Here is a 26,482-nt window from a genome sequence, read left to right on the forward strand (position 1 = left end):
CAGCAAATAAGTTATGCTCTTAGCTATTCCTATTTACATTATTGCCATACTGAGCACTCCTTTCTATTTTGGTGTCCTTTTACCTACTGAAAACATAGTCAGCTCAAAAATAAATACATTTTCTTTCTTTTCTTGCCCAAGTTTTATGGCTCAATTAATTAAAAAGTGTTCATCTCTTATATTGTAGGGCACCAAGAGCCTAGGCTAAAAGGCTTTCACTTCTCGATCTCTTTTTCCTTGGAAGAAATTGATCAGCCTAGTGGTAACATACCCCATTTCCCACCCCATGCTTTTTTTCAGAAAGGACAAGATAACCTGTAAAAAGTGTTAAGGTTGCTTTTCCTCTCCTGTTGAAGATGGACTGGGAGAGGTTTCTTCTTGGATTCCCCTTTGTAAAAGACTGAGAGAAGGACAGTACTGGGTGTTATGTGTATCCTCATTAACTTGAAGCAAGCAGGGCAGGCCCTATGCACCTACACTCACTCTGGTCACAACAGATGTTCCATTTCCCAGGAGGCCATCGACAGAAGCAGGGCTTCAAGTGGATTTAAATGTACATGATCTGGTGGTAAGCCCAGAATTTGGTGTTAGGGAACTGCCATGTGCACTTGGGCCAGCACTGTAAGCATGAAGGCCCAGATCCTGAAATGTGCTCTGTGCAGGCAGACCCCTTCACGATCCATGAGCATAGAATAAATTGCAGGTTCAAGGTCCAAGCAACAATGGTCCTTCAGCAACAGCTTTGCATTTGGGAAGAAGCTTTCACAAATATATATTTAATCATTTATATAAATGTAAATTGCAAGATGTTTGCCAATATGCACCAATATCCATTTCCAAAAAATGGAATGTTTAATATACAAGATTTTTTTTAAATCTTCAGCAAGTGTTTCTTTAAAAGCCCATTAAACCATATTCATCTTTCTTTTCAATAGAGCAGAGACTAGTTAGTTTTCACTAACTGAAGCAACCAATAAACTGAGAAAAACCCCAATATTTTAAAATGCTTTATCCACTAACCTCACTAACAATTTCAGATGCTCTTTTTGCTCTCTGAATGTCAGGGATATCTGGAGTCAGTGTCATTCCTTTCCCCTTTATTTCATTTTCCAGATCTTTTCTATATTCTTTCTGCAAAATATAGGTTCCACCAGTTTAAATATATACAGTATTTCCATTTAAATTATGCAAAAACTTAGAATATTTTCCCAAGCGTGCACTGTAAAGATTGAACTTTTCTCTACAGTAACAACCTTCACTAGCAAAACATACCTCATTCAGTATCTGGGCTGCATTTTTCACTCTAATCAAATCCGGAGTATCTTCAAACACTGTCAGTCCTTTTCCTTTCATCCCTTCTTCCAAATCTTTTCTATACTCTTTCTAAGGATTTTAAAAAAAAATCTCCACTTTAATTGTGTGTGCAAGATCTTAAAAAGATATGCCTCTTAATAAGTACTTGAAGCTTTTCTTTGAAATTTTCTATGAAATATGAATTAGCTGAAGTACATTTATCCTAGTTAAAACATAACTGGAAATTATCAAATCAAAAGGTATGTTGTGAAAGTGAAAAAGGTTTTAAATTTAGCCTTGTCTTTTGCTGTGTGCTCTTGAAAAACATTCCACCCCTATACAGTACTACCTCATCTGTATAAGGGCCTTGGATTGTAGATCTTCATATGTATTAATTGCAATGACCCTTGCTTTGTGGGCTTTCCTGTGGACGGCAGCTTTGATAGATTGGTGGCTAGCAAGCTACATTTTCAGCTCCATTCTACTAATGGCATCACAATTAGGATAGATGCCCTAAATAACTATAGTAAGAGCTGGTAACCTGCCTATCTGATAAATTATGTTCCACAATACTCCCACCATCTGACTTCAATTTCCCTCAGACACTGCACAGAGATAGTATCTATCAGCATTTAGCAACTACTATCGCCATAGTATCCAGGTACTCTATGTAAAATTAAAAGCACAGCAAAGGCTGCTGTGGCCAGCTGGTTCTCCATCCTCTCCTGTATTCCCAGATGAAAGATGTGAACTGATGAGGGTGCAGCAAAGAGATGCTTTAATCCAAATTTAAGGTTTTTACTTACGCTCTCTGAACTCCCTTTTAAAAAGAGTGAGTGGGTTAAAAGACATACAGTACTGAGATTTTAGGCAAATATTTTTCAACTGGCTTCTTCCTTTATTTACTGAATTTCACAGAATTTAGCAAAATGCTTTCTCCTTTTATAAGCCCTGTATTTAAGGCAAATAAAAGAGGACACACCTATCATTAAAGAAGCTTCCCTTTAACATCAGTGAATTATCAGGATCATCTATGATAATCAGGAAGATCCTCCCATTAATATGGGGAATAATTAAATTCTCTCTCTCTCCCAAAGTAGTTGTTTCTACAGAAAGCGGGTCTCACTGTAATAATAGATGTAATCTCTGCTGAGTGCTCTCCACAAGGAGACACCAACAGAAGAGACTGCAACTGAGCAAACACATTGTTTTATTGCCTTTTTTAAGAAATGAAGTATTCCAGAATGAATGAAGAATTTACTGCCTATTTAAGACATGAAATAACTTTGATTTCTCTTACTTGCTTAAACCATGGTGTTTCCTTAAAGCATAATAAGAACCTTTACATAACAACTAAGCAATATATCCCTGAATTCACATCTTGACAAACAAATGTTAATAATTTGGCTTATCGGATTTTTTATTTTTTTTAATAGAATTTTGATAATGTGGGGATAACATTATCTGGAACTCAAACTTGTGCCTAAATGTTGCTTTAATGCTCATATTCTCCTTCTCTATGACAAACAAAGAATTATTTCTCTGGTGGCGAGGGGTGAGTTTAAAAGGTGAAAGATAGGAAATCATTTAATGCACTCCATTAAGGAAAAATGCAAACTAACATTTCCTTGCGGAGTAGGCCGACATAATAAGCATGGTGTGTCGTAAGCGCACAAAATGGTGCTGCCAAAGGAAGCTGTATCTTGAACCGAGCTCAAGTAGCATTTGACCTGTTGGGAGGAAATCATTTTACCAGAGGATGAATTGTTTGTAAAGGAATATTATCTGACAACACCATATTATTTTAGACCAGGATTTCTTAAGAAAATTTGCAGGCAAATAAGACTGTCTCTTTTCCCATAGAAAATCCGGGATGCACTTATTCAGTTATTTTAAAAAAATCAAAGCAGGAACCCTTCAAAAGTAGAAGGGTGAACATGTTTTTAATTTTGGCATCTTCAATTCTGCTTAAATGGACAGGGTAGAAATGTTAATTCTTAATATGACAAATCTAAACACTTTTATGTTATAATCCAAATTTATGTAGATTATATTGGATAGATTTGACATTTTTTATTCCTAAATACACATGAAGTGAAATTAAAAATTCTGATAGACTGATGAATCTGGTCCAGAGGTGGGCAAACTACGGCCCGCGGGACCGTCCTGCCCAGCCCGAGCGCCTGGCCCGGGAAGCTAGCCCCGGCCCCTCCCCTACTGTTTTCCCTCCCCCGCAGCCTCAGCTCACTGCGCCACCAGCGCAATGCTCTGGGTGGTGGGGCTGCAAGCTCTTGCTGGGCAGCGCAGCTGCAGAGCCCGGCCTGACCCAGTGCTCTGTGCTGCGCGGCTGCCTGTCCTAGAGCAGCCGTGCTGCCAGCCACCGGTGCTCCAGGCAGCGCGGTAAGGGGGCGGGGTTGAATAGAGAGCAGGGGAATTTGGGGGGTGGTCAGGGGCCAGGGCGGTCAGAGGGTGGGGAACAGGAGGGTTGAATGGGGACAGGGGTCCCAGGGGGCAGTCAGGAAGAGGAGGAGGGGTTGGATGGGGCAGTGGGGGGCAGTCAGGGGACAGGGGGTGGTGGATGGGGCAGCGGTCCCAGGGGGGCAGTCAGGAATGGGGGGGGTTGGATGAGGCGGTGGGGGGCAGTTAGGGGTGGGGTATCCATGGGCAGTCAGGGAGAAGGGGTGGTTGGATGGGGCAGAGGTCTGGGGGGGGCAGTCAGGAAGGAGAGGGAGGTTGGATGGGGCAGCAGGTCCGGGGGCGGTCAGGGGACAGAGAGTGGGGGTGGATGGATGGGGCAGGGGTCGGGCCATGCCTGGCTGTTTGGGGTGGCAAAGCCTCCCCGAACTGGCCCTCCATACAATTTCAGAAACCCAATGCAGCCCTCAGGCCAAAAAGTTTACCCGCCCCTGATCTGGACAAATGAATATGTTCAGTATATGGAATTTATCTGAATTAATACTCTGTCCTGATATGAAAACAAAGCTGTCTAATTATAGAAGGGAATGGACTTTTGGTAGGAAGATTTTGAGCCGTGAAAAAAATGTTACAGCATCCACACAGAAATTCTCTTTAGAGGTATCCTAAACCCTTATTTCTACAACATATCAGAAGAAATCTCCTATTTGAGAGGGAAGATTTAATTTACTATTTCATATTAATCTTTCAGAAATGGTACATGAAGAAAGTCAGACAAATATTAAAGCAACAGCTGTGATAAGGAAAATGATTGGGCAGCTTCTTACAAGAAATGCATAACGCAGACCATGTCATTTATTGGTCAGAGCCATATTATGGATTTTTATTTGCTTTACTTTGCTCCCTTCATGTGTGTTGGATATAACAATTATTTTGATTTAAGTAATATTAAAAAGCCAGCTATGCAAAGCTCTTGGTACCCTAATGCATAATTAAAACTGGAACAGAACTTCAACAGCATTAAAACAATTATTCAAAGGGAATTCTGCCAGCCTGTCAGCTACCCAAACCATTCTGAGAAGTGAAGTGAAATGAAGATGAAGTGAGCGGTAGCTCACGAAATCTTATGCTCAAATAAATTTGTTAGTCTCTAAGGTGCCACAAGTCCTCCTTTTCTTTTTGCGAATACAGACTAACACGGCTGCTACTCTGAAACCTGTCATTCTGAGAAGTGTATCTTCAGCCCTTTCCAAAATCCTATCAAACAGACTTTTATTGTAGCATGCCCAGAAGGTCACCAGATCTGGGCTATTTCAGACCGTAGCAGGGAGCAAGTTCCAGAGACCTGGAGCCTTCACAAAGAATGCATTTATGTAACCCTTTTGTCAGGAGGAGTTGGGAACAACAAGGGCCGGGTTTAATATCTAGGGGTTCCTCTTAACAATACAAAATAGAACTGGCTTGAGCTCCCACCCAGTAATCCGGGAAAACTAAACATCGCCCCTGGGCACCTCTAAGAGGCAATACCTCCCCACTCGCAAGCACTGAGTCGTGTACAACAAAATAAAACTTGTATTAAAAGGGTAAAGGGACCCAGTATTAATTTTGGAAAACATCACAACCACAATTCAAAACTATGTGACCATAGGCAAAAACCCACCACACAGTGCATTAGGCAGTGTCTTTTGCCTCAGTTTATCACCTTGAGGTGTAAAAGTCCAACAAATTGATGTTCCTTAACACACCACTCCCTCCCTCTGCTGCCCACTCGCAGATGGCTGTCCTTGGTTAGTGAAGACCCAGAGTGTGGGGTGCATTCTCAGGTGTTAAGCAATGCCTCTGCTGTTGCCCCCCTCCCCAACTGGCTCACAGCTGCCACTGTCTCTCTGCCACCGCTGACCACTGTCTCTCTGTTCCATTCTCTGTGATCTCACGTTCTGAGGATCCACCACTTAACTCAGCTCTCAGTGATTTCAGCAGGTAGTGAGAAACCTCACTGCCAGTGCAGTTTCTGTGTTGTCTTTCTGTGTAACACTGTTCCCACACAGTATCTAAGGCGTAGCCCCAGACCTACTCAGTAGTGATGTCAGCTCCAGGAATCACCAACCAGACACAAGGACTCTCAATTGAGTCTAATCAGCTCTGTCTTCAGATGCTGGAGAGGGGCAGGTGAAATGGTGTCTAGGACTCTTTATGCAAAGTCCACACCACCAGGTTGAAACTCCTGTTCTCACCCACTCTCATCCTCAATGGTATATGGCATCCTTACCCCGTTTAGCAAGTGAGGTTCAGTTTAAGGCACACCAAGCACAGGTCTGCTGCCCTTTACTTGTACAATAATTATAACAACATTTCATTACCCCTGCATTCAAATTCTAGAGTGATTTGTAACCCAAAGCCTACCAGAATGTATCATTTTGGCAAAGCAATTCCACCTGCTTGGTACCTAGGCAGAGTAGGTATGTCTATGCAGACAGGGTCTGCTCCTAAAGTCTTTTCCCCCAACTCATCACTAGAGGTCAGGGGGAGAGCTCATTCAAGTCTCGCTTACATTTAACACTCAATTTCTTGGCTCGGGTATGCTAGAATTTTTAAATTCATACAGGATTCTTTAGAAAGTATTGATACTGTTGAGAACACTATCTCGAATATATAATAATTACACGTTGCAATAATCTGAATTGGTCAGATATAAAATCACGTGGACTACATAACTAAAGTATGTTGGGAAGTGGCAGTTTTAATAATTCAATGATGCACTGAGATTCTGGATTTCTATCCATGAAGTCACATTCTTATCCAGCTAAATATTAACATAAATTGTTCATGACTCATTCGCTTGTAGCTAGTCTGTTTATCGCTCTTTTACAGGATAACAAAGAAACAAAACAAAAACCTGCTTTACCCCTTTCAAAAGATTGGTGACATGTTGTACATGCAAGAATTCTGGGGTCTTGTCTAAATCCAGTGATGCCTTTCCTTTAAGCCCTTCTTCAAAATCTTTGCGATACGCTTTCTGTTGAAACAGAACAACAGTTACTAATGCATGCCATTATATGCACATGCATATATAGACATATTGCTGAGAGTACATTCTAAATTAGACACAAACTGCAAATTCAAATATAAATAAGACACTCTGTAAGTTAGTGGTCAAGTTAAGTGGACTGTATTAGGGTTGGAGGTTTTTTAAACAACAATGATTATTTATACATCTATTACTAGTTGGGTCAGCACTAAATGGCCTCACAGAAGAAATGCACTTTGAGAAAGAATTGGACTATGGTAAGGGGGTTTTGACAGGAAAAAATCACCTGGACATGATGGAAGAAAGTATGAAGAAAAATGTGACTGAATGCCACCAATGAGGGGTGTCCAGACAGGAGGGAAGTCTGGAGCAAATGAGACCAGAAAGGTAAACAGGACTGAAACTGTGTAGGACTCTTAAACATGAGGACAAGGACCAAGAACTTGATACAGAGTAAAACCTAGTGAAGGATTTGACTAGGGAAGTAACATGGCCAAAGCCACAGGGGAAAGAGAATTTTCAGCAGCATTTTGGATAAACTGAAGAGTTTTGGAAGCAGGTAGGACAGAGCAGAGGAGATGTATGTGGACAAAGTAACCTGTTAAGGAAGTATCAAGATAGTATATTTTTCTTTAAAACTACATTAATAAAACAGGAAAGCCATGAAATTGGCATTTAAAGTCCAAACACCCACCTTACTTCTACCCATCCTGGATTTATAAACCAGAAACACACTTACCATGCCCACCTTTCCTCATATACTTTTCCAGTATGAGCACAGATGAGGAGGTTACTCACCCTGCGCAGTAACTGACATTCTTCGAGATGAGTGTCCCTGTGGGTGCTCCACTCTAGGTGTTGGTGCGTCCCTACGCCTTCGCTCAGAGATTTTTACAGCAGTACTTGTACCAGTCGCGCACGCACAGAGCTTGCCCCCCTGCTCTGAGTGTACCTCAACAGTACGTGTGCGCAGTCGGTCTCCTCACTTCCTTCTCTATAACGGAGGCTACCCCAACTCCGAAGTAGAGGGGAGGAGGGTGGGTAGTGGAGCAATCACAGGGACACTCATCTCGAAGAACATCAGTTACTGCACAGGGTGAGTAACCTCCTCTTCTTCTTTGAGAGCTGTCCCTGTGGGTGCTCCACTCTAGATGACTTAAAGCAAGTGTCTCTCAAGGAGGTAGGGACTTCAGATTGGGTAGAAATGCAGTAGATAAAACAGCTCTGCCTAATCGTGTATCCGAGAGAGGGCCTTGACTAAGGACTTAGTGCTTAACAAAAGTGTGTTCAGAAGACCAAGTGGCTGCTTTACAGATGTCAGTCAGGGGAACTTTGTGTAGAAAAGCCACGGAGGTAGCCATCGATCTAGTGGAGTGAGTTCTGATGTCTGCTGGAGGCATAACTTTCCGTCTCTGATAACAGAGTCGGATACAATCAGAAATCCATTTTGAAAGTCTCTGGGTCGAAATAGGTATCCCTCTGGATTGCTCCGCGATGAAGACAAAGAGTCTAGAAGAATTCCTAAAGGGCTTGGTTCTATCCAAATAGAAGGACAAAGCCCTGCATATATCTAGGGTATGCATTGTGGATTCAAAAGAGTTCACATATGGTTTAGGAAAGAAGGTCGGCAGCTGTATCGGTTCATTGATGTGGAATGACAAACAGACCTTTGGAAGAAATTTGGTGTGTAACTGAAGGGTAACTTTGTCCTCAAAAAATAGGTTATACGGTGGGTCTGCCATGAGAGCTGCTATTTCTCCTGCCCGTCTGGCAGAAGTGATTGCCACTAAGAATGCTGTTTTCATAAAAAGGTGTAAGAGGGAGCAAGTGGCTAGGGGTTTGAATGGTTGCTGAGTTAAGCAAGATAATACTAAGTGAAGGTCCCATGGAGGGGTAGGAGGTCTAACATCTGGATATAGGGATTGAAGTCCTTTGAGAAAATGTTTAGTGATCGGATGAGCAAACAGAGGAACTGTCAATTTTATTGTGGAAAGTTGTAATAGCAGCTAGGTGTACTTCGATAGAGCTAAAAGAAAGGCCAGATTGTTTGAGGTACAACAGGTAGTCGAGTATAAGAGGAAGCGGTGCAGACATAGGAGGCAGTTGTTTAGTTGAGCACCATTGTGTAAATTGCTTCCACTTTTGGAGATAGGTGGTGCGAGAAGATTGTGTTCTGCTATGTAGGAGCACTCTTTGAACTTCGTCAGAGCATACTAGTTTGTTTTGGAAGAACCATGTAGGAACCAAGCTTTGAGGTGAAGCATGGACAGGTTGGGGTGGAGAAATCGGCTGTGTTGCTGTGATAGGAGGTTCGGAATGAGAGGCAACGAGATTGGTGGTTGAGTTGACATCCTGGTGAGGAATGTGAACCATGGTTGTCTGGGCCATGCTGGGGCAATCAGGATCACCTTGGCACGATCTGTTTGTGTTTTTGTGAGAACTCTGTGGAGAATCGGGATCGGGGGAAAAGCATAGAGTAAGTTCCAGTGCCATGGAATGCATCCAATGAAGTGAGCTGTAGCTCACGAAAGCTTATGTTCAAATAAATTTATTAGTCTCTAAGGTGCCACAAGTACTCCTTTTCTTTTTGGAATCATAAATGCATCTCCCAGGGAGTATTTGCCCAGTCCTGCTCTGGAGCAAAATTCGAGGCATTTCGTGTTTTTCGCAGTTGCAAAGAGGTCTATGGTTGGGTAGCCCCAAATGCAGTTACGTTGGTGATGATTGTTTAGTTTATCTCCCATTCGTGGTCCCAGGGAAAGCGTCTGCTTAATTCTTCCACTGTGGTATTCATAGCCCCGGGAAGGTAGGCGGCTGATATCCGGATATTGTTCGCAAGGCACCAGTTCCAGAGTTTCATAGCTTCTGTGCAAAGCAAATGAAAGCGAGCTCCTCCCTGCCTGTTTACACAGAACATCCAGACAATGTTGTCTGTCATTATCCATACATGTTGGTTCCGGATTAACGGGAGGAAGTGACGGTAGGCACTGCTTACAGCTCGAAGTTCCAGGATGTTTATGTGCAGGGAGGTTTCTGTTGGAGACCACAGCCCTTGGCTTGTGTGATGTAACATGTGAGCACCCACCCTGTGAGGGATGTGTCGGTAGTCATTATGATGGTTGGAGCCTCCTGAAGAAAGGGGACTCTAGAGTAGAGGTTGGAGGGAACTGTCCACCATAAGAGACAGTCTTTGACTCAGAAAGGTATGGATCGGGGTTTGTTTAGGGCATACACATTGGGTCTGTAAACCGTGGCCAACCAAGCTTGGAAGCACCTCATGTAGAGTCGTGCATTTTGGACCACAAAAGTGCATGAGGCCACGTGATCTATTAGCTGTAAACAGTCTTGAACGGCGACTTGAGGACTGTTGCGAAATTTTGTTGCCAGCTGCTTTATGGTGTTGAAGCGATTGGACGGGAGAGATGCTATTCCCGTCTGGGAATCAAGGTGTGCTCCGATGAACTCCAGGTGCTGGGAAGGAATTAATGTGGATTTGTCATTGTTTATTTGTAGGCCGAGGGATAGAAAACAATTGACATTGAGTTGCATGAATTGAAGCGCTTTGTCGAGCGTTGAGGCTTTGAGGAGGCAGTCGTCTAGGTAAGGAAATACTATGACTCCTTGCTTCCTGAGGTGGGCAGTAACTATGGCCAGGAGCTTGGAAAAAACATGGGGGGCAGTGGATAGGCCGAAGGGTAGTACCCTGTATTGAAAATGTGTCGAGCCGAGGGTGAAATGAAGGAAGCGTCTGTGGGCTGGATGTATTGTCACATGAAAATAGGCATCCTGTAGGTAGAGGGCTGAAAACCAATCACCCTGCTCCAGTGCTGGGATTATGGTGGCGAGGGTAACCATTTTGAACTTTTGTTTCTTGATAAAATTGTTGAGCCACCTGAGGTCGAGGATCAGTTGCCATCCCCCGGTTTTCTTTTCTATTAAGAAATAATGGGAGTAAAACACCTTCCCTCTGTGTCGTTCGGGCATAAGCTCCACTGCTCCCAATAGAAGGAAATGTTGTACTTTTTGTAGGAGCAGTTGCTTGTGAGAGGGGTCCCTGAAGAGGGAGAGGGAGGGTGGGTGGGTAGGAGGCATGGATAGGAAGGGGATGGAATAGCCAAGTGTAATGACCTCTAAAACCTACTTGTCAGTGGTAATGCTGTGCCATTGATGGAAGAATGGTCGTAGGTGGTGTCCAAAAGTAGGGACAGGCGGTGTAAACACTGAAGTGGGAACATTGTTTTCGAAACCCTCAACCAAGGCTTCAAATCTGCTTGTTAGTCGGAGAGGATTGAGACACTGCCACGGAATTGGGGCGGCAATGCTGGTATCTGGGTCTCTTGTTGCTGTTGTTGGTTGTGTGATCTCTGGAAGTGCTGGGTAGATGTGGGGTAGTGTGGACGTTGGTAAGGTTGGTATCTATATTGTCACCTTCTGGTGTAGGGGTTTGTATTCCTAAGGACCGGAGAGTTGCCCTTTAATCCTTCATTGAGTGAAGGATGTCGTTCGTTGTGGAGGCAAAGAGTTTGTCACCGTTGAATGGAAGGTCTTCAATAGTAGTCTGGACCTCTCAAGGAAAGGAAGAGGAAGAGAGCCATGAACCGCGACGCAAGACTACTGCTGTAGCGGTGGATCTTGCTGCAGTATTGGACACATTGAGGGCCGCTTGAAGAGTGGTACGTGCTTTGATTTGTCCCTCAGAGACTAAAGCAGTGAATTGTTGTTTCTTTGCTTCTGGAAAGTCCTCAATAAAGTCCATGAATTTGTTGTAATTTTTGTGATCATATTTTGCCAGAATGGCCGTATAATTAGCAATTCAAAATTGTAGGGTGGAAGATGCGTATACTTTATGTCCAAGCAGATCTAAACACTTACTGTCTTTATCGGCTGGGGTAGAGCGGGGATACTGGTGCTTGTTCTTTTGGTTGACTGCATCAACTACCAGCAGATTAGGCGCTGGATGAGTGAAAAGAAATTCAGAGCCCTTGGAAGGGATGAAGTACTTGCGGTCTGCTCGTTTGCAGGTACGTAAGCTTGCAGCAGGAGTCTGCCAGATGGCTTTGGCAGGTTCCAGAAGGGCTGGGTTGATTGGCAATGTAATCCTGGAAGAAGAAGAAGGCTGCAGGATGTCCATTAACTCATGCTGCTGTTCAGGAACCTCCTCCAGATTAATTCTTAATTCACTGGCCACTCTTCTGAAAAGATCTTGAAATTTTGAATAGTCCTCTGAAGATGACAGGGGAGGAAGAAGCAGGGCTTCGTCAGGTGTAACAACTGGGTCTACTGGGTTAGACACAGGTCATGCCTGATTCTGCACTTGTGATGGTGCTGTCTGGTGACTGGCATCAGTGGCAGGTTCGTGAGTTTGTGGTGCCGGGCCGGTGTCGGGCCTGGTTGAGATGGCATAGCGAGTGTGGTCTCGAGGACAGGATGCCCACGGGGCCCAGTATTGCCACTGTGGTGGGAAGGGCATAGGTGGTGCCATCCATGGCTTTACACACCACGGGGCAGGATCCTGAGGGTAGGACAAGGTGATGTTTCTATGATCTCTATTAATTGGGGTCTAAGGATGAGAGACTTTATATGGTGAAAAATCCTTCTGTAGACCAACTTCCTCCTCACTGAAGGAAGGCTGTTCGGATCCTGGCTGAGCATTTGGTGAGAAGTAGGCATTCAGTAAGGGTGACTGCAGAATGGGTGACACAAGCAGGTCACCTGACTGCGTAAATTGGAGTGCTGAAGCTCCTGTGTGTGGTGAGGGCTGTGCGAGAGGAATCTGCTGCGACAAAAAGTTCCTCTGCACCGGTGTCTTTAAAGTTGTTTGGCTGCCGGCCAGTTCTGCGGGTGCCAGTACCGGGAGAGTGGTGATAGCCTGTGGGGGGTCAACAACGTCCACATGTGTCAGCACTCCTTCCACAACGGTGCCAAAACGTGCCATCTGAGAGGCAGGGAACTGGAAGCCTGAAGCCTCAGCACTGGAGCTTCATGCTATCGCCAGAGCTGCCTGCGGGTTTTGCATGGCGCTGGAGTAGCCCGGCACGTTAAAACTGCTCAGCCGGTAGACCTACTGGGAGAAGCCTTCTCCCACGATGTTTGCTTTGTGGGTGACAGAAGGTGATTTTTTTTTGAACTTTTCTTCATCTTCTCAGCCCTGGTCTACACTAGGACTTTAGGTCGAATTTAGCAGCGTTAAATCATTGTAAACCTGCATCTGTCCACACGATGAAGCCCTTTATTGGGACTTAAAGGGCTCTTAAAATCGATTTCCTTACTCCACCCCTGACAAGTGGATTAGCGCTTAAATCGGCCTTGCCGGCTCGAATTTGGGGTACTGTGGACACAATTCGACGGTATTGGCCTCCGGGAGCTATCCCAGAGTGCTCCACTGTGACCGCTCTGGACAGCACTCTCAACTCAGATGCACTGGCCAGGTAGACAGGAAAAGAACTGCGAACTTTTGAATCTCATTTCCTGTTTGGCCAGCGTGGCAACCTGCAGGTGACCATGCAGAGCTCATCAGCAGAGGTGACCATGATGGAGTCCCAGAATCACAAAAGAGCTCCAGCATGGACTGAATGGGAGGTACGGGATCTGATCGCTCTATGGGGAGAGGAATCCGTGCTATCAGAACTCCGTTTCAGGTTTTGAAATGCCAAAACCTTTGTCAAAATCTCCCAGGGCATGAAGGACAGAGGCCATAACAGGGACCCGAACCAGTGCCACGTGAAACTTAAGGAGCTGAGGCAAGCCTACCAGAAAACCAGAGAGGCGAATGGCCGCTCCGGGTCAGAGCCCCAAACATGTTGCTTCTATGATGAGCTGCATGCCATTTTAGGGGTTCAGCCACCACTACCCCAGCCGTGTTGTTTGACTCCTTCAACGGAGATGGAGGCAACATGGAAGCAGGTTTTGGGGACGAAGAAGATGATGATGATGATGATGATGAGGTTGTAGATAGCTCACAGCAAGCAAGCGGAGAAACCGCTTTTCCCAACAGCCAGGAACTGTTTCTCACTCTGGACCTGGAGCCAGTACCCCCCGAACCCACCCAAGGCTGCCTCCTAGACCCGGCAGGTGGAGAAGGGACCTCCGGTGAGCGTACCTTTTAAAATAATATACATGGTTTAAAAGCAAGCATGTGAAAGGATTACTTTGCCCTGGCATTCGCGGCTCTCCTGGATGTACTCCCAAAGCCTTTGCAAAAGGTTTCTGGGGAGGGCAGCCTTATTCCATCCACCATGGTAGGACACTTTACCACTCCAGGCCAGTAGCACATACTCGGGAATCATTGTAGAACAAAGCATTGCAGTGTATGTTTGCTGGCGTTCAAACAACACCCGTTCTTTATCTCTCTGTGTTATCCTCAGGAGAGTGAGATATCATTCATGGTCACCTGGTTGAAATAGGGTGCTTTTCTTCAGGGGACACTCAGAGGAGCCCGTTCCTGCTGGGCTGTTTGCCTGTGGCTGAACAGAAATGTTCCCCGATGTTAGCCACGGGGAGGGGGGAGGGTTGAGGGGGTAGCCACGCGGTGAGGGGAGGCAAAATGCGACCTTGTAACGAAAGCACATGTGCTATGTATGTAATGTTAACAGCAAGGTTTACCCTGAAAGAGTGTAGCCACTGTTTTATAAAATGTGCCTTTTTAAATACTGCTGTCCCTTTTTTTTTCTCCACTAGCTGCATGTGTTTCAATGATCACAGGATCTTCTCCTTCCCAGAGGCTAGTGAAGCTTAGAAAGAAAAAAAAACGCACTCGTGATGAAATGTTCTCTGAGCTCATGCTGTCCTCCCACACTGACAGAGCACAGACGAATGCGTGGAGGCAAATAATGTCAGAGTGCAGGAAAGCACAAAATGACCGGGAGGAGAGGTGGCGGGCTGAAGAGAGTAAGTGGTGGGCTGAAGAGAGTAAGTGGCGGGCTGAAGACAGGGCTGAAGCTCAAATGTGGCGGCAGTGTGATGAGAGGAGGCAGGATTCAATGCTGAGGCTGCTGGAGGACCAAACCAGTATGCTCCAGTGTATGGTTGAGCTGCAGCAAAGGCAGCTGGAGCACAGACTGCCACTACAGCCCCTGTGTAACCAACCGCCCTCCTCCCCAAGTTCCATAGCCTCCACACCCAGATGCCCAAGAACACGGTGGGGGGGCCACCGGCCAACCAGCCACTCCACCACAGAGGATTGCCCAAAAAAAAGAAGGCTTGCATTCAATAAATTTTAAGTTGTAAACTTTTAAAGTGCTGTGTGGCATTTTCCTTCCCTCCTCCACCACCCCTCCTGGGCTACCTTGGTAGTCATCCCCCTATTTGTGTGATGAATGAATAAAGAATGCATGAATGTGAAGCAACAATGACTTTATTGCCTCTGCAAGCAATGATCAAAGGGAGGAGGGGAGGTGGTTAGCTTACAGGGAAGTAGAGTGAACCAAGGGATGGTGGGTTTCATCAAGGAGAAACAAACAGAACTTTCACACCGTAGCCTGGCCAGTCATGAAACTGGTTTTCAAAGCTTCTCTATGCGTGCCGCACCCTCCTGTGCTCTTCTAACCACCCTAGTGTCTGGCTGCACGTAACCAGCAGCCAGACGATTTGCCTCAACCTCCCACCCCGCCATAAACGTCTCCCCCTTACTCTCACAGATATTGTGGAGCACACAGCAAGCAGTAATAACAGTGGGAATATTAGTTTCGCTGAGGTCTAAGTAAGTCAGTAAACTGCGCCAGCGTGCCTTTAAACGTCCAAATGCACATTTTACCACCATTCTGCACTTGCTCAGCCTGTAGTTGAACAGCTCCTGACTACTGTCCAGGCTGCCTGTGTACGGCTTCATGAGCCATGGCATTAAGGGGTAGGCTGGGTCCCCAAGGATACATATAGGCATTTCAACATCCCCAACAGTTATTTTCTGGTCTGGGAATAAAGTCCCTTCCTGCAGCTTTTGAAACAGACCAGAGTTCCTGAAGATGCAAGCGTCATGTACCTTTCCCGGCCCTCCCACGTTGATGTTGGTGAAACGTCACTTGTGATCCACCAGAGCTTGCAGCACTATCGAAAAGTACCCCTTGCGGTTTATGTACTCGCCAGCTTGGTGCTCCGGTGCCAAGATAAGGATATGGGTTCCGTCTATGGCCCCACCACAGTTAGGGAATCCCATTGCAGCAAAGCCATCCACTATGACCTGCACATTTCCCAGGGTCACTACCCTTGATATCAGCAAATCTTTGATTGCGTGGGCTACTTGCATCACAGCAGCCCCCACAGTAGATTTGCCCACTCCAAATTGATTCCCAACTGACCGGTAGCTGGCTGGCATTGCAAGCTTCCACAGGGCTATCGCCACTCGTTTCTCAACTGTGACGGCTGCTCTCATCTTGGTATTCATGTGCTTCAGAGCAGGGGAAAGCAAGTCACAAAGTTCCATGAAAGTGCCCTTACGCATGCGAAAGTTTCACAGCCACTGGGAATCGTCCCAGACCTGCAACACTATGCGGTCCCACCAGTCTGAGCTTGTTTCCCAAGCCCAGAATCGGCGTTCCACAGCATGAACCTGCCCCATTAGCACCATGATGCATGCATTGGCAAGGCCCATGCTTTCAGAGAAATCTGTGTCCATGTCCTGATCACTCACGTGACCGCGCTGATGTCGCCTCCTCGCCCGGTATCGCTCTGCTAGGTTCTGGTGCTGCATATACTGCTGGATAATGCGTGTGGTGTTTAATGTGCTCCTAATTGCCAAAGTGAGCTAAGCGGCCTCCATGCTTGCCTTGGTATGGCGTCCGCACAGAAAAAAGGCGCGGAACGGTTGTCTGCCGTTGCTCTGACAGAGGGAGGGGCAACTGACAACACGGCTTACAGGGTTGGCTTCAGGGAGCTAAAATCAACAAAGGGGGTGGCTTTACATCAAGGAGTATTTCAGGCAGGACTTCATGGAGGGTTCCAATAAGAAATGATGCATCTAAGTTATTGTTCTTATTGGAACAATGAGGTTAGTCTGGCCTCTGATTGATACATGGCTAGATTTACCTTGCTGCACCTTCTCTGTGAGTGACTGCAGTATGACCTAGAGGAATGACCTGGGGGGGAGAGGGGGGAAGCAAATGAGTACAAAACAAATCTGGTCTATTTCTTGTTTTGATCCACTCCATCTATCTTTTACATCTTTGACTGGCAGCAGATGGTGCAGAAGGACTGCATGCCATCCACATCTCATGGCTGCCCGGCAGAAGATGATGCAATAGGACTGCTAGCAATCCGTATCGCCTGCCTGCTCACCATAAGACGGTTCCATAGGACTGACTGCAGGACTAAAGAGAATGACCTGGTCAAGTCACTCCAAATTTAGTCCCTGCGCCCATGTCTGCCCACGTGCTCCTGGCCAACATGGCCAGGAGCACCTCAGACATGACGATGACGGCTACCAGTCATACTGTACCGTCTGCTGCCACAAGGCAAGGGGTTGAGGCTGCTGTGTAGCAATGCAGTACCACGTCTGCCAGCACCCAGGAGACATAGGGTGACGGTTACCTGAGCGGGCTCCATGCTTGCCATGGTATGGCGTCTGCACAGGTAACTCAGGAAAAAAGGCGCGGAACGATTGTCTGCCCTTGCTTTCACGGAGGGAGGGTGGTAAAGGGGGCCTGACGATATGTACCCAGAACCACCTGCGACAATGTTTTAGCCCTATCAGGCTTTGGGATCTCAACCCAGAATTCCAATGGGCAGCAGAGACTGCGGGATAGCCACCCACAGTGCAACGCTCCGGAAGTCGACTCTAGCCTCGGTACTGTGGAAGCACTCCGCCGAGTTAATGCACTTAGAGCATTTTCTGTGGGGACACACACACTCGTATATATAAAACCGATTTCTAAAAAACCGACTTCTATAAATTCGACCTAATTCCGTAGTGTAGACATACCCTTAGAGATGTGGTGTGGAGCAGAGCCAGAATCAGCGCCAGAGTCTGAAGCTGACCCTAAGAATTTTTACAGCAGGAGCAGCTTTAGCCTCAATTCCCTGTCCTTTCGTGCCCTAGACTTAAGTTTGCTGCAGTGGGCACATTTTGGGGGGATGTGGGACTTCCCTAAACATTTTATGCATTTTGAATTGCCATTTGCCATCAGACAGTGGGGTGGCATCCTTACAATTAGAGCAGCATTTAAAGCCTGGGGAGCCAGGCATGTCGGAAGCTGACAGGAACTAAGAGAATTTTTTTTTTTTTAAAAAGAGCGAAACCAACACACACTACTGGTAACACTAATAACTAACACTATTGGTAACAAACTATCTAAAAGGGTAAGAGTAACAAGGGAGAAAGTTTTCTAATGAGTTTGCTGAGCTCCATCTCAGGCCGGGGACGGTAGAGAAGGAACTGAGAAGACCGGTCGTGCATGCATACTATTAAGGTACACTCAGAGCGGGGAGGGGGGAAGCTCTGCGCATGCGCGACCAGTATGAGTACTGCTGTAAAAATCTCCGAGCGAAGGCGCAGGGATGCACCAACACCTAGAGGGGAGCACCCAAAGGGACAGCTCTCAATGAAGAACATTAGTATTCCCAACCACACTCTATATACTGACAGATAAACCACACACTCACTACATAAAGAGCAGAGAAGGAGGGAAATTAAATGAAGTGGTTATCCAGGTGAGGAGCAGAGGGGAAAAAGATGAAACAGGTTTCTGTTTCAGACAGGAAGGAGAGAACCAACCTGAAACTTGTGGAACCAACCTGAAACCTAAATCGTAGACATGGGTTTGTATCTGCAAATTAGAATCCAAACCACCTACAATTTAAAGGGGTCATGATTCACAGTTCAAGTTTTGATCCCTTTCTACTTCTTATGACCTATTATGCAAATCAAACAAGTATTGTACCAACCTCACTCTGAATCTTTTGAACTTCTTTTGAAACTTGATAAATTGGCGTATCTGTGAACTCCATCATTGATCTGCCTTTAGATTTTTCATAATCCTCTTTGTACTTAACCTAAGAAAATAAAATAAATAAATATTCTCCACAACTATAGTAGATGACAAAATGTGATGATTGTTTGATTGGGATGGAGTAAGAAAATTCTGTCCTAGCCAAACCCTCTCTCAGAGCTCTTGACTTAGATGTTTTTGCCAAGCTTTCTGTGGGTGAAGTGGGGCATCCAAACCAGGGAAGGTTTTCTGCTGTAACATACGCCCTTACCACAATGCTCTAGAGCTCAAGACCAGTGGATTTAGAGGGACATGATCTGTATCCTGTTTACTCAGAAAAAATAACCTTTTAGGCATATATAAAACCATATATGAAAACAAATTCCCATAAGCCAAATTAGGTATAACCAAAAAGCTCATGCAAGCCTAGGGTTCAACCAGACCCTCAGAACCTGGTGTGGAGACTTGACTTCCTACAGGCACCTTCTTCTGTGGCTCTCTAGCTACAATTCTTAAACACCCTCTCCTGAAACCTGCACGAGAGGAAAGGGAAGGAAGCCAGAGCTGTTGGTCTTACATTCTATTCTATGTCTACCCTCAGCTCCCTCTTTTCTTGTATATGCTTAGGCAGTATCGACAACCTGAATTTGGCCCTAAAACTTGTTATAAAACTACTGATGGACATAACTCTGAGGACCTTGTAATATGCTTTTTTATTATAATTTGTGCAGCAAGGAAGCAGACATCTTTCGGCTTGGGATCCTGAAGTTTTGATGAGCCTTGTAAATTCATTCATTCTCATCAATTAAAAGTACAACTCAGATTTATCAACAAGGCTTATGTATGGCTACATGCATTTATGTTATTCATCCTAATCAGAGAAAGATATGGAAAACATCACAAAGCTAGATACTGGAGGGTTTATATACTGTAAAACCAAAAGAGTTAAGGATCAACATGTTACATTACAAGTGGGTGATATTTTAATTTCATGATCTTTTTTAACACTGCAGCATTGTCTGAGTTTAAGAAAAGTTTTTAAAACCCTCTTCCCTGTTGACATGTGGCATTGGGCCTCATTCCTGCAGCATTCAACATGTAGGCACTCAGCTGCTTCCACTTGCAACCCCAATTACTTTATATGCATCTCACATCATTGTAATTTGTCATGGGATTTGTGCATGATTTAGTAACTGTAAGAAAGCTGCTTTTGTCACTTCATAAGGTTTATTTACAATTTGTGTATACCTGACTTTGGAGCACAGCATTTTCTTTGTGATGCATCTGTTCACTTGTATCCAGGGCAAAATGATAGTGCCCCTTGCTTTTCTCAAACAGTTTCTTGTATTCATACTGAAACAAAGAACAGCAAAACATGTTTTTATGTATAAAATTGACTGGTTTCAATTTAAAGAGCAATTTAAATAAGCATAAAAGAAACAACATAACATAAAGTACCATTCAATAACATAACATAAAATACCTAACACTAATAATGAATCTTAAACAATTAAAAATAACCGAATTTTGGGATAAGGTATAACGCGGTGGAATGAAAACAATGTCAAAGAACAGCCACAAAGTTCAGAAGTTTTTTAAAAACACCTGTCTTATACAAATACTAAATATTTTTGCTTGTGAAAAATAAAGAATTAATATTATTTAGGCTCAAAGGACAAAAAAGCATATTTGGTGGTGTCCACTTGCCTCCTAGTGGAAATAATTATAAACATCACACAACATTTACACACATTCTCTTATGGTAACAAAAAAAATATTTGCAGAACCTGGATATTTAAAGGTTTCAGAGTAACAGCCGTGTTAGTCTGTATTCGCAAAAAGAAAAGGAGTACTTGTGGCACCTTAGAGACTAACCAATTTATTTGAGCATAAGCTTTCGTGAGCAAGCTTATGCTCAAATAAATTGGTTAGTCTCTAAGGTGCCACAAGTACTCCTTTTCTTTTTGGATATTTAAAGTCATTATTCTTACTACACTAAATTCCAGACATAGAACTGGTCTCCTGGAAAAGTACCAATTCTGTACTTGTCCAACCTGTTTCAAATACCTGTGTTAATTTGAAATTAAATTGCATTAATAACAATAGGAAATCTTAGATGTATTACCTTGTCCATGTTATCTGTTGATTGATGCTTACAGGATGTAAGTACAAATAAAATAAAACACTGAGTCCATAATGCAAGAGCACTCTTTGCTCTTGGTAAATTTTATCCCTTCAAAATATGTACACAATTCTTTATACATTTGAATTTGTATTCTTCAGAAGCTCTTTCAAAATAAACAGAAAACATTCCACTCACTCCAAAATGTTGAATGAAAATGAAGCTATGTAATCTAAATTCCATATATTCAGTATTTGATCAAATACAAACCTCAAAGACCTTTTACAATTAGAACAAATCAAGCTAATATAAAAGCTGCTAAATTTCAGATTGGCTGTGTGTGAAAATTTAAATCTAGATTTCAAATGCTACACAATAAATATCTAGGAAATCTGAGGGCAAAGCCTGACCCTTCAATCTAATTTCTCATCTGAAATCAGATATGTAGTGACGTCTATCTCACAAAATCTGCAATGGTGTATTTGTGCATATATGCACATTTCTGGATTTTCCTGTAAATGTTATAACTTATCCTCACAAAACACCAGCTTGAATTACATTTTTGCGATACAATACTGTTAATATGTTTTTGTGGAGTTATTCATACAAATAATTATTTGCAGAAAATCATAGTCAAAACATGAAGTCCAATACACCGTGTACGTTACAATGTATCACACAGGTGGTAGGTTTGGATACATCAGGATAAGGATGAACAGAAATACACATTTCAGGGAAGAACTGTGGACCATGTAGAAACTGAAAGCTTCAGTAATTGCTCTTTTAACCGCGGTCGGTATAACATACGGTAGGTAGGGTAGAAGAAAATAGATCTTGAGACCACTAGGGGCAGAAAGGCTGTTCCAGATACTGAAGTAGACTAGAAGAAGGATCTGCTGTTCATTATAGAGAGACAGGGAGGCGGAACACAAAAAAGATGGAATTTGAGAAGCATAGGGAAAGGCTGGAGAATAAATCAAAAATAAGTCAGAGAGATGGGGGCAGGGGAAAGATCAAGACCATGAAGGATTTTGAAGACTAAAGGTACATCTACACTGCACAACACTGATGGTGGCATGTAGGGTGCATGTAGCTACATGCATCAGAGAAAGGCTGTGGCAGGGGGAAGGCAGTGGGGAAAAGCTCTGGCAGTGGAGTCTCCCCCTTGGTAGAGCCTTTCCCTGTTGCCACAGACATGTTCCAGCAGCGGGGAGCTGCCAGAGCCTTTCCCCACTGCTGGAGCTTTTTCTGGTGTCGGAGAAAGACTTTGGCAGCAGGGAGGCTGTGGGAGACTACACTGCTAAAAATAGCTGTATAGATGGGCAGGGCACTGCTTGGTCATGTAGAGAGCCATGTAGTGAAGATATCCACAGGATTCAGGCGTGCCTTTACTCTACTCGCCTAAGAAGTGCCTCACCATCTACACTGCGCTGAATACCCATGCTAGGGGGCATGTAGTGTATGTACTCTACATACCACTGTAAGGAGTGTGCAGTAGTGTAGATACACCCTAAGGTATTTTGTACTTGACAAATAGCAAGTGAAGACCTCAGGGGATGGATATGAAGTGTTCTTGTTTCGATCACAGCCAAGATAAACCACCAGCTTTTGGACAAAGCATAGTCCAGAGAGTTAACTTTTACGGAGATCACAAATGTCTCTAGTTGTAGGGATGAAGATGATGTAGGAACCAACCACTGTTTGGGCAAAGGAATGGTAGAAATCGTGTCAGATTAAAATGTTTTATAGGTGAGAGTAGGCAGATATATAGACATCAGGGAATTTGAACATAAGTTGAGCATCTAGGTTCTTGTCTTATGTGAGATAAGGAGAAGAAAGAAGTTCCAAAGTTCAGACCGATGGTGCTCATTTAACCAGCTAGTAAAAAATATCCAGTTTAAATGCATTAAATTGAAGGAAGCTACAGTTAGGCCAAACAAGGATAAATAATTTGGTGAGCAGAAAGTGAAGAAGGGCCTAAATCCTGGAGATCTATAGATTTGGATATGATCCATACAAAAGTGATACCCAAGGTTAAATTCAGAAAGGGAATGCCTAAGGGGGAAAAGATACTGATGCAAAAGTAAAGGATGATAAAGAAAAAATGAGTACTTAGAAAAGGCACAGCTGTGGGAGAAAAGGAGTACTTGTGGCACCTTAGAGACTAACCAGCTGTGGGAGAGTTTCAGTTCACAGAAGGGTAATGTGAAGAATCAGATTCAAACTGGATAGCTGGATTATTTTGTGCCAGAAGCAGGGTTTTACAGGTGGACATTAATACCTACTCAGATTAAAATATAAGAAGCAAGAGGAACCAGGCCTTCAAAGGCTAATATATGACAAACAATACTTTGTGATCAAAATGCACTGAAAAGCAAGAAGACAATGCCATGCGTGTGATACATTCTGCAATAAATTAAATAAATGGGTACATTTTCCTTTTATAAGTATATTTAAAGTAATGATTAAAAAAGCCAACTTACATTACTATGCATTTTGCTGGCATTTAAAGCATGCTCTAAATATAGCAAGTTTGGCAGGTCTGAAGCTGGATTGTGTAGACTTTCCACCATATCTTTTTTGTATTTCACCTGAAAACCGAATACAGAGTATAGCAAAGTGAAGACTTGTAAAATATACAGCAAGTTCTATTTATACTGTACACTATAAAAACAAAAAAGAAAAAGAAAAATCTTACTACAGTGCTTGCATGAAATATGTACAATGGCCACTAGGTGGTGCTCATTTACTACTATTTGGAAAAATCAATATACAGTGAGGGCTTCCTTTCCACTAGTGAGCAAATATTTTGATAACTACGTAAACATTTCAAAAAGGGTAAAGTTAATCACATCAGATTTTGTAAGACTTTTCAAAACAGAATAGGCTATGGCAGATATATACATCAGAAATACCTTCTTACTGATTTTTATTTGAATATTATCTTTACACAATATTGTTCTACAGTTGGACAATTTATCATTAACTTTATATTGTTCATTGGTAATTCTTGCCTTTCTTCCCTCAAGTCAGATTATTTTTCATCAACTCCTTGTGTGCAAAAAAAAATCTTTATAGAGTAACTACCCCACAATCAAACAGTATTTTGTACATGTATTTTTATTTAATACAGTTTGCTTTCAGTAACAAGAATGAATGGAGCCTTAGATGAGAGAGAACCTAATCACGCAATGAAATGGCAAATCATATACATTCCCAATAGCTGACAGCAGTGTTTCCCAAACTTTTAAAAGTTGAGTTTCCCCTTCAGGAAAATGAAACCCATCAACCCCGCCCCCCCCCCCGGCACCCTGCCTACATTACTCCTGGGGGAATTCTGCCCCCCCCCAATTAAAAATCCTGCAGTAAAAATTAAAAATGCTATGCACAATATTTTAAAATTCTGCATATTTTATTTGTCTAAATAAATTAATACAGAACTCTGAGTAATAATTCACTCAAACTACAAACAGAACCATATTCTCTGCACCCCTCAGAAGCAGTGCAAAGGCTTGGGAGAGTCAGGGGTAATGGAGGAGCTGAGATAGAGGGAAGTAAGTTGCTGGGAAGGAGCCTGGGTGTGAACTTGGAGGGTTTTTGGGTATGGGTGGGAAAACTGTGGAACAGATTTTTTTGGGGGGTGGGGAGGGATTGTTAGGGAGCTTCCCCCATGCAGACTCTGGCTGACCCCTACTCTCTCCCATTCAGTCAGGCACATCTGCCCCGTCCCTATGTGTTCCTACACCCCCATGTGTCCTTGCACCCCCTGTCCACATGTGTCCCTCCACGCCCACTCAGACACCTACTCCCCCCATCCCCATGTGGCCCTGCACCTCTCCCCAGTCCCCATGTGTTTCTGTACCCCTTCCCCATTCCCCTGTGTCTCTGGGCCCCCACCTAGCCACCCTCTGTCCCTATGTAGCTCTGCACCCCCTCCCCCATCACCATCGTGGTTCTACACCTCCCTCCTCCCTATGGCCCTGTGCCTCCACTCCAATTCATCCCCTGTCCCAGTCTGTCCTCTCCCACTAGCTTTTATGAGCCCCTGTCTGACATCCCTGCCCCAGCACCCCACACTGTCTGTCTCCTGACCTGGCCTGACAGGTGTTGCAAAGAAGTCAGGCTCTTTCTCTTCCTTTGCTGGTTGGAAGCAGCTGCTGTATTCTATTGCCACAGTGCCCTCTGATGGGCGAAAGGTGGAATTGCAAAAGTTGTTTTCTGCTGGGAGCTGCTGCTGTTCTTGTGCCACAGCACCCTCTAGTGGACAAAAGGTGGAACTGCGGCAACATTTCAGCAGAAGCTTTTTTCTGCACAAAACAATAAAATTGTGCATGGCTCATTAATTATGCACGCACTCAGTAGCACAAAATTCCTCCAGGAGTACTTTCTGTATAGCTTTTCCATGTACTTCCCCCACACCAATTCGTCCTTCATGCAGTTATCAAAGCCCTCCCCAGTCTCCCCGTATGCACATTAGAAAACCCTGGTTAAGATCCTCATGATATAATACATCCTCTTTTTTTTTAAGTCTAGTCTAAACTTTAAAAGTTTCAGCAGCATAACACTGTTTGCTAGTGGCATGATTTTTTTTTTTTTTTTTACTATTTTACAGATCTTACTCCACTGGACAGTGGCAGAGAAGACAGGGCGCCTGTACTCTTCAGAGCACTGTGCAGCCTTTGCAGAGTAAAGAGGGAGCAGTCCCTGCACAACTGTGCCTGGCAATTACCCAAACCACACAAAGGGGGAGTAAGATTCAACCTCCCTTTCTTTGCACACCCCCAAAGGGGCCATGTACAATCTGCCCCTAAGTTATCCAGCACCACAGTACTGCCTCTAAGAACAGCCCAAATTTATGACATTAGCCACATGAAAGCATTGTTAAACATTCTGTCGGCATTGCAGCACCACATGGCACATGTGCTTTCTCCCATCTGAGTCTGACTGCAGCAGGCAGTGACTTACATTAAATCCCCTAACTACTCTCCTTTCTTGAAATGCTGCACTTTGGCTCCATCTCCCGATTCATGTGCACACACAGCAATTCATCAAAATCTTTGGAGCCTCACAAACAAGGAGCTGGGATTTGTCACAGCCTGAAGAGGGTTGCAGGCAGGAAAGGGCAATGAAGGGTGCACTGTAGGCACTAGCAGAAGAAGGGCTTATTCATAAGTGGGGGTTGAACTGGCTGGTGCCCTATACGTACTACTATGCAATGGGTCCCACATAATATAGGTTCGGCTCTGAAGTCTACTTTCAACCAGCTTTCAAACTGATCTCCATGTTAAACTCTAAATTCAATTTCCCAGGTCTTGCAGATGCAGATATAATACATATTGTGAGTGGTTGCTCTTGGTAAATCAAATAAGATGCACCATTGTTCACAAGAAAGTTATGATGTTTACAGAATACCACGATCAATATACCGTACACGCTGAGAGGTAGAATACAGAACAACTGCACTTACATCACTCGCCAAGCTGGATGCCATCTGTGCTTGCTTGAAAGAAGCACTGCCAAGAGGGTTATACTGGTGGTTCTTCATTTCCTTATTGAATTGCTCTTTGTATTTAACCTGCCACCAGAGCAAACACATTTTATATTGAAATGTTACACTGAAAGGAGGCATGAAGAATTGAGAAATTACTGAGGAGTTTAAATGAAGACAAATTCTCCATCCCTAAATCACCAAACATTATACAAAAG

At 44.0% G+C, this 26,482-nt stretch overlaps 1 protein-coding gene across 14 annotated transcripts in view; it reads right to left on the reverse strand.

The window, feature by feature from the left end:
- NEBL (nebulette) overlaps nucleotides 1-26,482 on the reverse strand; it is a 427,388-nt gene that overhangs the window by 77,073 nt on the left and 323,833 nt on the right. For 10 of the 14 annotated variants that reach the window (XM_073334187.1, XM_073334197.1, XM_073334194.1 and 7 more), the window contains 7 exons: nucleotides 26,244-26,351; nucleotides 23,260-23,367; nucleotides 19,903-20,007; nucleotides 18,611-18,718; nucleotides 6,614-6,724; nucleotides 1,273-1,383; nucleotides 1,021-1,131 (listed from right to left, as the gene is read on the reverse strand). The exons of 2 other annotated variants lie outside the window; for them this stretch is intronic. In XM_073334187.1, the coding sequence (XP_073190288.1) occupies nucleotides 1,021-1,131; nucleotides 1,273-1,383; nucleotides 6,614-6,724; nucleotides 18,611-18,718; nucleotides 19,903-20,007; nucleotides 23,260-23,367; nucleotides 26,244-26,351 (762 nt within the window). The remainder of the gene's footprint in view (nucleotides 1-1,020; nucleotides 1,132-1,272; nucleotides 1,384-6,613; nucleotides 6,725-18,610; nucleotides 18,719-19,902; nucleotides 20,008-23,259; nucleotides 23,368-26,243; nucleotides 26,352-26,482) is intronic. 2 more of the 14 variants (XM_073334188.1, XM_073334199.1) reach the window with 2 other exon arrangements.

The sequence above is a fragment of the Lepidochelys kempii genome, chromosome 2 (assembly GCF_965140265.1).
Source record: "Lepidochelys kempii isolate rLepKem1 chromosome 2, rLepKem1.hap2, whole genome shotgun sequence".
Classification (NCBI taxonomy): domain Eukaryota; kingdom Metazoa; phylum Chordata; order Testudines; family Cheloniidae; genus Lepidochelys; species Lepidochelys kempii.